Raw genomic sequence first — 12254 nt, 5'->3', positions numbered from 1 at the left:
GATGAGTTCTGTTGAAAGCATGTTGAAGTTCTAATGCCTGGAGGCATTGACACGGGTTGTTCAAAAGCAACTGAGTATATTGGGCTGGAGAGCAGAAGAGAGAGGTCTGAGTGGACTTAGATTTGGGAGTTATCAGCTGGTGGTTGAAACAGAAAGAGCAGCTAAAGATGTGCAATAAGGACCCAGAGAAATTATGAAATGTGCGAAGGGGTGAGGGCTGAGAATAGACTGGGGAAGACTGACAACCGGATGAAGGGGAGAGGAAGGAGCCACGAGGACAGGAGAAGAACTATTGTAGCACAGGTGAGGAATTAAAGGATTGTGAGGGATTTAAGGAGAAAGCAGTGACTGCTTCCTCTTGGTAATGTGGAAATGAGAATACCGTGCTTATGTCTCCCAATTCCAAATCCAGATCTAAGGATGAACGTTATATTCACATAGTGAGCTACAAAAAGGGGTGTTCACAGGGTAGAAGCTCATAAACATCTTGCCAGAGAAAGTGAAAAATGACAGATTGAAGGCAGGTTCTAGGACTGTTCTACAATAAATAACTTTCCAAGATGTCACGTAGATTTAAATGAAATGGATAATTTTCTAGCAAAACAAATTAACCAAGCTGACACAAGCTATTTTAGAAAAAATAGAGTTAAAAAGTGGAAAAATTGTTTTCAGGTTTATTTTAAAATAGATGTAAGGTTCAGATACTGTTTTTTTTCCCAAACATCCAAAGGACAATTCTATAAGCTGTCACACAAGAGGGAATAAACAAAGCAACAATACACATCTTCCCAAATTATTTTTCAAAACTAAAATCTGACTAAGTACATTAAGTAACAGTTATAAAACAATCTCCCCTATGGATATACATGTAAAAATAAAGTATTGGCAATCAAAACCCAGCAGTTTATTAAAAGAAAATTTTCTTGGCCAAGTAGGACCTTTTCCAAGAATGGAAGAGTTTAATATTAGGCTATCTATTAATATAATACAGCTCATAAAGAGGCCAAAGGACCAAAAAAAAAATCCAGAAAGAAATCACATGATTACCTTGATACATGCCAAAAACTCATTGGAAACAATTCTATATCCATTACTAATGGAAATTCTCAGTAAGCTAAGAACATTACCCATCTTTAACACAAGAAAGATAGTCTCTCTTTGTGACCATGAGTAGGAAGTCTGGAATTTTTATAGAAGGAAGTCTCAAGGAAAATTTAGTTAGAAATGGATATGTTGAAGTTGAATTTGCAAAGCACTATCCTATGTTTCTCAGGATGAAGGTGAATTTGTGGTGACTTCCAGAGTGGCTGAAGAAACAAAAGAGCTGAGGTCATCTCCTAGCACTGATGTACAGGATCACCTAGCAAAATGCTGGTGGCATTTAAAGGAAGTCAGGTACTCATGCAATGCCTCCACTAGCATTTACCATATTTAGGAGTTTTCATGCAGTAACTCCTGTCCTTACTTACCCTACTCCATCATACAATCCCCCAAAATAAAATGAATTATAGTTGGGGAGGCAACATTTTGATAGTAGACTTACAGTCTAAGAAACTTAGCATACACTAATTAGCCATAATGGCAATGTTGTGGAAGGATACCCTGATGCTCGCTTTATAGAAAGAACAGTGACACTCAGGAAAGTGAAAGACAAGGAAGCTTGTTAAGTGGCATCAGAAAGTGGCACAGGGTATTTAAACACAGTTGTGTCTGACTTCAGACTCCATGCTCTGAAGCAGTAAACAACACTGTATGTCTTTATTAATGAATGAGACATGGACTCTAAAAGATCTTGGATTAAAACATTAATATGAAAAAATTTTCCCATAGGCTAGCTATTACTGGTTAGAAAATATAAAAGTGATGGTTCATAATAAAAACCTAGATCATAAAATACACAGGGAATAGCTGACAGAGAATTGGACAAGAAGTGTTTGAAATATTCCCAAGCATCAATGAGTGGCAGAAAAGATGTATCAGTAATTAAAGACAAATATTATGTTCCTCGATGAGAAATCTCCTTATCTGTAAGGATTTTACCAAAAAGATTTTAAAATTTTCATGCAATTACTTTCAAAATATTTTTATAACTTGATGGAAAAGTAAAATTCACAGGAATCATATTACTAATTATCAATGTATTTAAAGCTACAATAATTAAAACATTATACTAGTAATGCTCAATTACAGTACAGTAAAAAATGCAAAATCGTTAGAATATAACAGATGACTCTAAAGGAGAACCTAGAACATATTATCATTTATTGCATAATAAATGTAACATTTCAAATCAGTGAGAAAAGAATGAATTATTCAACAACTGGTTTTAGAAATATTCATTAACCATTTGGAAAAAACCATATTTTTCCATAGCACATAACATCATCAGTTCCAAATGGATTAAAATGGTTAAAGTGAAAAATATATATGAACTCTCCAGAGAAACATGTAGGTTAATATTTATGTACTCCCAGGTTAGGGAAGACCTTTCTAAATATATATCAAAAGAAGAAACTGTTAAGTTTGAGATACTTAACAGCACACACACACACAAAAAGATATCTTCCACATTGAAAATGTACTAAAATTGAAAAACAAATTTCAATCTGGGAAAATGTTAGTTCGTGGTTTTATAAATTTTGGAGACTTTTAAAAAATAAATAGCAAATGGATGAATCTCTATTAAAATGAACAAAAGCATGAATAGATAACTCACAAAAGAGAAAGACAAATAATAAAAAAATGAATATAGCCTCCACATTGAACAAATGTGATTAAAACAATAAGAACACATTTGGTCTTTCAATTACAACTCAACAACAAAAAACAAATAACATGTTTTAAAAATAGGCAAAATCTTAAACAGACATTTCTATAAAGATGTACAAATGCTGAGTAAGTACATGAAATGATGTTCACCATCACTAATTATTAGGCAAATGCAAATCAAAACCACAATGACATGCCATATCTTACTATTGGGGTAAAAAAGATAAGAAAATAACAAGTGTTGGTGAGAATGTGGGATCATGGTACAGTCTGATTATATTCCATAATGATGTGAAAAGTAATGTAGTGATTCCTCAAAAACTTAAACATAGAATTACCATACAACCCAGCAAGCCCACTTCTGCTTATATAACCAAAAGAAATGAAAACAAGTGCTTAAAAATATTTGTATGCCCAAGTTCACAGCAGAATTATGCATGATTGCCAAAAGGTGGAAGCAAGTCAAGTGTACATCAGTAGATGAATGAGCAAACAGAATGTGGTATCTGCATACAAAGGAATATTATTCAGCCTTTATAAAGAAGGAAAATTATAAAGAAGGAAATTCTAGCACATACCACAAAGTGGATGGACCTTGAAGATTTATGTTGAGTGAAATAAGCCAGTCACAAAGGCACAAATATTATAGGATCCTCTTAAGTACAGAAAAGGATCATGGCGGGCTGGGGACTGGAAGGAGATGAGTGGGTGGGGAATTACTGTCCAGTGGTTGTGGAGTGTCAGTTTGGGAACATGAAAAAGTTTGGGATATGACTCCACAACAAAGTGAATATATTTAATGCCACAAATAGGCAAAATGATAAATTTTAAATATGTATATTTAAAGACAAATTAAAAATAAACAAAACAGGAGGACTGGGTTTTGATGACTACATGGAGGGGTAATCTAAAGAAAAGAATAAACTAGAAAAAAAATTCTCACCAATTCAGATTGAAGATAAAGGAATTTTAGCATGGACATGAGGGGGACAATCAAAGAATCAATATTTCCCTCAGAATTCATAATCACAGATTCACTTTCACATAGATTTGGGGAACCCCCAAACTGAAAACAGTAACACGAAATTTGGTTCCAGATATGACGCTCTGGGTGACTTGGGAGAAGCAAATACCCTGGAGTGGGATAAATTTCTGGAAAACCTAATAGTGCAAATCTGTTTATAGTGTAAATAGATTATAGTGTAAATAGTGTAAATAGTGTAAATAGATTTATAGATTTAATGTAATAATAAAAATCCTAGCACTTGCTTTGGTGGAAACTGATGAGTTGATTTGAAAATGCATATGGAAATACCAAGAGCCAAAAATAACATAAACAGTTTTGAAAAGTAAGGAACACAGAAGACTTATTCTGGCATACATAAGCCCTTTTAAACCATGCCATTCCACTAAGAGTGATGTACTTTTACGAGGACAAATAGACCAGTGGGGCAGAACAGAAACCTCCAAATAAACTGGAAATAAAGCCACTTGATTTATGGCACAGGAAGCAGTGCAGTGCAATCATGAATCTTGACCCTGCCTCACACCATACCAACTAGCAACTCCAAATGGATTATAGGCCTGTATGTGAAAGGTAAATCAGTTACATTTCTAGGAAGTAATATAGGGGCATAACTTCATGCCTTTGAGGTAGGCAAGGCTTTCATAAGCAAAACACAATAAGCTCTAACAAGCATAAGTAAAAAATAAATAAAGTCACTTCTGTTAAGAGAAAAAGTAAGCCAGAGAGTAGCAAACACATCTAATCTAATACATTTAGCTCTCAAAGTACTTGTTCTAAAATAGGTAAAGAATTCCTACAAATTAAAAAGATATATAGGTAATAGAAAAATAGACAAAAACTCAACCATCTGCTTCACAAAAAAAGGTATTCAAATGACAACTGAAATAAGAAAGGCAGTCAGCACTGAGTGTTGGGGGATGAGCAGCAGAAGGAACTTGTATACACTGCTGATGGGATTTGAATTGGCAGAACTATTAATACTTTGGAAGGTTGACAGTTGACTAAAGCGGAACACGTGTACTCTGTAAGCTGACAGTGTTGCTACTAGGTATATAGCCAACATAAGTACTTTGCATGCACCATAAAGAATATGTACAATAATGTTCATGCAGTACTACTTGCAGAAGCCCAAAGCAAGAAACCACACAAAATGTCCAACATCAGTGAAGTAGATAAAGGGTGGTCTATCCACACAGTGGAATGCCATATAAAATGAAAATGAAAACTATTTCTACATGCAATGGCATAGATTAATCTCACAACATAATGCTAAATGATAGAAGTCAGATACAAAAGAGGACATACAATATGATTCCATTTATAAGGAGGTTAAAAGTAAAGCTAATTAATTTATGTTGCTGGAATTCAGGATGTTACTTACTCTAGGGAGGGTATTCTGGGGGTAATGGGCACATTCTATAACATGGTGGCCATACACATATCAAGAGTTTATTTTTTGAATATTTATTAAGCTCTCATTTCTGCAATTTTCCACTAGTTTACTAAGGAAAAAACCCTACAATATAACCTTTCTTTAGGGCACTGTGTTAATGAGAACTTACAAATGACCTTAGAAGTGTTTCTGTCCAGAGCTAGAAATTCTACTTCCCATGAAATTAAACAGAAATATATGCAAATGTTTGTAAATCAATCAGGATGTACATTTTAATGTTTTTAAAAGTGTGAAAGCTAGAAAGAACCTCAACATGTCATCAGAAAAGAGTCAGAGTTAGATGTATTATATGATAGATGAAACAGACTATTATATCATCTTTAGTATTCAAGTTATTGATTAGGAGCTTGGGAACACTTTCTGTATAACACAGGTAGGAGAAAAAGCACAGTAGTGTACATACTATTCTGATTTTCATGTGTGTGTGTGTGTGTGTATGTAAAAGAAAATGTACATAATAGAAGTGAAGCAAATACTTCAACATTTCTTATCTCTAGGTGGTAATGAGGTGAATGGCTCTTTTTCTCCTGTATATTTTTCTGTGTTTTCCAGTTTGGGGGAAGAATATACGGAAAATGCATTTGTAAATGTAACATTAAATGAGATATAAACTCCAGATGCAATTAAGGGAAAGATAGACAGATACAACTACAGAAAAAAAAATTAAATTCTACCCAGTAAAGCACACCAGGTGGATTAGAGTTTTCCATTTTCTACACTGAATAATTATTTCTTTTAGGATAGTGAAAATAACTTCATAACAACATAGTCAATCTTGTAAATCCAGCTGCATCTGAGTAATGCTTAAGATTCTTTGGCAACAGCAGGTTACCTTTGTAGGAGCCATTTCTGTGAATTGAAATATAAATGCGAAGGGAAGAAGAGGGAGTAAATACAAATTATTCCTTCAAGTACTTTGGTTGAGGGAGCAAGAGGCTTGCTTTCTTTGACATTCTACAATCCTTCTAGTGTAGACCAGTGTTTATCAAGCTTGGCTGCACAATAAAATCACAAAAGAAGCTTAAAAATAATACCGATGCAGGGGACCCTCACTTGGAGATTACAATTCAGTAGCTTACCTGAATTGTCCAGGTGATTTGAATGAAAGGTGTTTCCATTCCTTTTTACTGTATTCCTTGAGAAGTTAAATTCCTTATCCGTAATAGCTTCATATATACGTATGGGAAACACTGGGCACATAGTAGGACCTCAATAAACAGTTACTGATTGATGGACACAGACTCTTTCTAGGAGCTGCAGTGCATGCCCTCACAGAAGAAATCTTCTTAAAGAAATCTTCTCCTTAGGTCAGAGGGTGATTCAGTTTCAGAAGGCACCAGCCAGGAATGAGGGGGCCCTCAGTCCATGGCTTCCCTGGGGGCACTGAGTACCTCTATCAACCTTTCAAAACTGAAGTCACTCACTGGTGAATCTATGGCTGATCTTCTTAGGGACAAACTAGTTAGGGTAAAATCTCACTATAGTGTCAGTGCTGATTATTTAAGCTGTTCCAATAACAGCATTTGGGATTGGCTAAGTGACCAAAGTCATTGAATTTGAAGCAGAAGGAAAAGCAGTATTTTATGCCAATAAATATTTACAACATCTTAGGTGTTTTGTATATTCTCAGACCTTGCAAAAATGAATGAAAACTATTTGTGCATGCAATGGTGAAGATGAATCTCACAACATAATGCTAAGTATTAGTACCCCCATCCTATATATTAAGAAGCTGAGGTTCAGAGAGTTTGGCAACTTGCATCTAGACAGGTAGCAATTGATGAGAAGAAGTTTGAACTCTTGTCTATTTGACCTTAGTATCTGTAAACCCTCCACATCTTCAAAATGTGACGTTAGGTCATATAAATGATAGTAAAGGGTATTTGTACCCAGATTTCCTTTTATACTCTAGTAAGATTTCTATATTGTCAACAAGTGAGTGGAGAAAAGACATTCATTGAAATAAGGAGTGCTGAAACAGGAAATTTTTAAATATTTGATGGTCTCTGTCAAGCATTTGGAAAATAAATTAGATTGTGGTCTTTCTGGAATAGTTAGTGGAAAGATAGACGGGAGAGGTTCATTAGTGGCTTTTAAGCGCTTTTAAGTCAACTAATTTCATGAAAAAGAAAACCACACATAACTACATTAGCACTTATGTTTACAGGAATTTTCAATGAGGAAATTGTACCGGGGTATCCAAGGTCCAAGGCAAGGTTCTTTGACGGGCTGTTGCCAAGAGCTGTCGGTGCGAGCTCAAGGCAAGTCATCGCCTCTCGCTGGGTCTCAATAAACAGGGCATTTAACTAAATTTAAATTTAGATATTTTAGATATCTAGATATTTTATTGATCTAGCATAAGCTTTGGATCCTTTCCCAGGATGATTACACATAGAACCACAACTGTGAATGCCAGTTCTGGCTGTACATTGGAACTTTAATCATTTCACGTGAAAATGTATTTTAAAAGAATTCTTCATATGAGAAGACCAAAATACTACTGCAAATGACTTTTAGTGGCATGTAAAATACTTGGCTAGGATGTTAAGCAAAATGGGAGGATGGAAAACAGTACACAAGCATGATGGTTCCATGTGGGTGTTGAGAGCTTGCTTTCCTGAGCCACACCCCAGGCTCTCTGTCCTGGCTGTCACTCACCTTGTTACTTGACCTTGGGTGAGTTGCCTTGCCTTGCTGAGTTTCTGCTTCCTGATCCATGAAATGGAAAACAGAGTGCAGTCTCCCTTATAGGGTTATTGTTAAAAGTAACATTATGTCTCACATATCATAAGCATTTAGTGGATATTCATCATTGTTTGCTCAACTAAGTAAATATATAAATAGATTGAAAAAGACATATGAGCTAGATCAAAATATTATCAGCAGTTGTGTCTGGATTATGACCAATGTGTGATTTTTTTTTCCTTATTTTTCTTTGGACTTTTCAATTTCTTTTTTTTTTTTTAAATCAATACTGGACTTTTCAATTTTTACTAAGAATATTTGCTATGGGCCTCCCTGGTGGTACAAGGTGTTAAGCACAGCACTGTGAAGCATGAGTTTGATCCTCAGCCAGGGAGCAACCCACATGGCACAGCAGACCTCTCCTGTCTCGCCCACTGCTCCCCTCAGTAGTGTGTTTCAGTAGATCCGCCTGTTCTGCTCCCCACTCTGTTTCTGGTGAATCCTCTCACTCCTGCACCTCTGGCCTGTACCTCAGTTCTTGGGAAAAAAAGAATATTTGCTACTTTTATAATTAGAAGGAAAAGGTGTGTGTTAAAAAGCAATTTTGAAAATCTTTTTTGAGGGTGTCATGCCAAAGGGGTCTGATGCATGTCTATCCCATGTGGTATTTTGTCAAACCAACAACTTCAGAGGAGTATAAGGCGGGGTGACTACTACGGTCTTATTCACATTTTCCTCATTAGGTCTCATGAGTTTGAAGAAGAACTTTCAAATGAGGTGTTTTGGGTGCAGACTGGCTACAGCCTCCCTCTGTTCTGCTTCAAGCCATCCTGCCCCCTTGCCACACACCCCTCCGTACCAGCAGTTAGCCTTTCTATGGGGCCCGCCCCTGTGAGAACTACAAATGCCTTGTCAATGCACACTGTTTTGCATTCAGTTTTCTGGGATTCATGGCCCCTTCCCATGGAAATTTCTACTGATCAAGAATATCCAAGCCATGACAACAAATTTATGAGTGTACAGACCCACTTCAGTTGTGTAGACCAATTTAAGAAAACGGATATATACAAAACCGAAACCTTTATAAGCCAGATGATTCCATGCAACATTATGGATACTACGTTTGAAGATTCTGCTTTGTCAGGGAACTGACATTAGTATCTCTATGAACAGCAAACCCATAGTGTTTTCAAACCACACTGCTTTCTACTCAAATGCTACACTCTGTCAGAACACACCCAGTGCGGAGCAACTTGCTCAATTCAAAAAGTTCAATACCTGATTCACTCTGGAATTTAGCTACATTCATTTACAGTATTCCAGGTCACCCCTGACCTGGAAGTGGCCATCATGTGTATCACTCAGTTGACTGATGGTTAATGATGGACAATGAAAAGACATCCAGAAACTTCTGGTCAGATACCTATGGGTTGTGAGATTGCTTGGAAACAGACCATTTGTGGTGAGATGGAGCCTTCCCCAAGCACGGAAGGAAAAGAATGGACATTGATGGTGTCCCTACACTACGCTGGGTAGATTAGGTCATCTTGCACAGCTCCTCACGGTACATCTGGAAGGTGGTGCTTTTGCCCGCCCTCCCTACTGAGTTTTGGGAAAGTTGATACATGTGCCCCAGGTCAGATAATTATCAGAAAAATGAAATAAAAAAATAATGCAAATCTTCCTGCCTTAGATGGCCATCGTTGAGGTTGACCTTCAAAGGCTGCGAAATGCATAGTGCCTAAATTCACGTAAACTGAGAGTCATTTTAGCTGTGATTTTGATCCTGCTGATTTCTCAGTGGCTTCTAGGGATATGAAAGAAGGGAGACAGGACTGAACTTCTGCTGGCCCATTCCCTCGACTTCCAAACTGGTATCCCCCCTTCTTCCAGTCCCACACAAGGACTGCCCCGCATTCCAAAGATGCCTGGGGAACGCACAAGGAGATCTATAGAAAGAGCCAGGAGTCCGCATTTTAACAAATCCATACAACTACAAACTCCATCTTATGGTTTCCACTCCTGGCTGAGATGCCATTTGGCACCACACTGCTAGCTGCCGCGTTTGACTTGATCCTCTTCCAAGATTTCCAAACATGTGCCTGGCACCCACGAGAGTTTCAGAGGAAGTGTAATAGTGACAGAAGTGCTGCGGGGTTGGTTTGGCGTATGTGAGCGAGTGGAACTCTCATCAAAGCAAGTGTAAGTTCTTTGAGTATTAACTTCCACAAAAGGAACATCAACTTTCCCCGCGAACGTGCCTTTTCCTTTTGCTTAGTTTTTTTTTCTTTTTGGAAATGAGCGGCCCCCGAAGTTAGGCATGAACCCTATTAAGCAAAGGCTCTCTGAGACCCCTGGATAGACACAACCCTCTGTGGCCCGCAAGTGAGTGCCCTTGCTTTTCTGGAGGATTAGCCCCGGCTGCCTCGCCCTCGCCTTCAGCAAGCGCTTCCTGCGCCTCTGGGCACAAGCAGGTTCAAAGCACAGAACCACCAAACCACCATCACCCCAGAAAGCGATCTCTGAACCCGGAGTCAGTGTGGACAGCGTGTGCTCGCAGGCTAGAAGCCCAGCGAAGCTTCGGGTCTGTGTGGACAGGAGGCTGGGGCCCCGGGGCCGTGGTCTGGCATCACGAGCACTCACGTCTCAAGGGAGAGCGAGTCCTTGAGCCTGGTGGAACCAGAGACACGTCTCGGGCTCTCGCGCCAGCGCCAGGTCAGAGGAGACAAAGGTGGACGGAGAAAGGAAGAGAAGGACAGTGAGTTTGTGTTCTCTCGGGGCAAGTGCGCGCGGTACCTTGGATTCCTGGCTGCCGGTGGATGCAGGAGAGGGCGGCTGCTCGGCGCTCGCCGCCTCCTTGGGCAGCCCGTCCACGCCGTCCTCGCGGGCGCCGCTCGGAGGGATCATCCTGGCGGCGCGGGAACGGTGTTGGGCTCCCGGAGGAACAGCGAGGCTCGCCTTCCTCGGGCGCGCCCTCCCCGCCGCGCGCTGGTCGCTCAGCTCCGGGTCCCGGGGATTCCCATCTGCACCCAGGCGCCCGGGCGCCCTCCCCCGGCCTCGCCCCCGCCCGGCCCTGCCCACCGCCCCGCCACTCCCGCGGGCAGCGGGAGAGCGCGCCCCGCCCCGCCGCGCCCGCCGAGCCCGCGGCCACCTCGCCGGCCACCGCACAGTCGTGACAACCACCCGGCAGCGGGCTCGCCCGCCTGAGCAGGGGGGAGGCGGGGAGGCGGCTCCGGGGCGGGGCTGCGCGGCCCGCGCCGGGAGTAGCGTGGGCAGAGGCCGGGGGCCGCGCCCGCAAAGCCCTGGGCTGGAGGCCGGGCGCGCACCGCTCGGGCTTGGGGTGGGATGCCCTAGGAGGGATAGTGAACCTTCAGACCCCAACTCGAATGAGTGGGCAACCCAGGTAGGAGTCAGCCTTGGGGGGACCACCTGCTCTAACTCCCCCATTCCGCAGAAACGTGGAAAGGCGACTTGGCTAAGTTATTTATAGGGTTCATGATGGAAAGCAGCGTCCAGAGCTGGGGTCCTTGGATTTGAGGGCGTTCGGCTTTGGACCAAAGAGATAGTGAGTGGACTGTCTATCTGCCCTCATTTTGTGGTGCTTTTGTGCGCTAAGCACTTTACACTTATTTAATTGCATCCATTTTATAGATGGGGAAACTGAAGCTTTGGGGAGGCTAAATAATATGCTTTGCGTCATGAGCTACAAATGGTGGAGCTGGGATGGAAACCCATTCTGGCTTCCAAATTCAGGTTTTGGGAGCCTCAAATCTAGGCCAGATCTTTCGAGTTGAAGAACAAGTGGGCGTTGCTCTGCAGCAAGGAGTTCCGGTGGCTTTAGTGGGTCATTTGGAAACATAAGAGAGGAGGGATGTTGGATAAAATGGGCCAAGTATCCAGTATGTTTTGAAGATGCAGCCTCATGGGAAGAGAAAGGAAATACATTGGGATATTTAAATGCCTTTTTTTTTTTTTCAAGAATACATGACTCTCTCTTTAGTTTTCTAGTAGAAAATTGTTACCTGATGTTTAACTGTAAATATTTGCAAGGTCAACTTCATGGGTATGCTACTTATTCAGTCACCCAGGGCTCTGAACCAGGGGTCCTGCATTTTCGTTTTGTACCAAATCCTGTGAATTATGTCTCTGTTCCTGCAGGTTCGCCCTAGCTCAAGTCCTTTGGAAAGAACTTATCACTCTGTTCATTCTGGACATCAGTTGAAAGTTGCAGTTTTAAATGACAGCCTCTTCCTAGGCTCTCAGCGTGCTCCCAATACCCTGTGACTCTTTACTGCTCATTTACCCAGGCCAGAATGGCCA

The 12254-nt window shown here is 40.5% G+C and overlaps 1 protein-coding gene across 2 annotated transcripts in view; it reads right to left on the bottom strand.

Moving 5' to 3' along the window:
- STAC (SH3 and cysteine rich domain) overlaps positions 1-10989 on the bottom strand; it is a 106915-nt gene extending 95926 nt beyond the window's left edge. Inside the window, exon 1 of one of the 2 annotated variants that reach the window (XM_037526158.1) lies at positions 10731-10989. In XM_037526158.1, the coding sequence (XP_037382055.1) occupies positions 10731-10841 (111 nt within the window). In that variant the 5' untranslated portion in view covers positions 10842-10989. The remainder of the gene's footprint in view (positions 1-10730) is intronic. The other variant, XM_037526168.2, reaches the window with a different exon arrangement.
- Between the last annotated feature and the right edge of the window lie 1265 nt (positions 10990-12254).

The sequence above is a fragment of the Talpa occidentalis genome, unplaced genomic scaffold (genome assembly GCF_014898055.3).
Source record: "Talpa occidentalis isolate TD23 unplaced genomic scaffold, MPIMG_talOcc4v2.1 talOcc4.10, whole genome shotgun sequence".
Classification (NCBI taxonomy): Eukaryota; Metazoa; Chordata; class Mammalia; order Eulipotyphla; family Talpidae; genus Talpa; species Talpa occidentalis.
The sequence above is the reverse complement of the archived record's forward strand: the minus strand, read 5'-3'. Positions and strand labels throughout refer to the sequence as shown.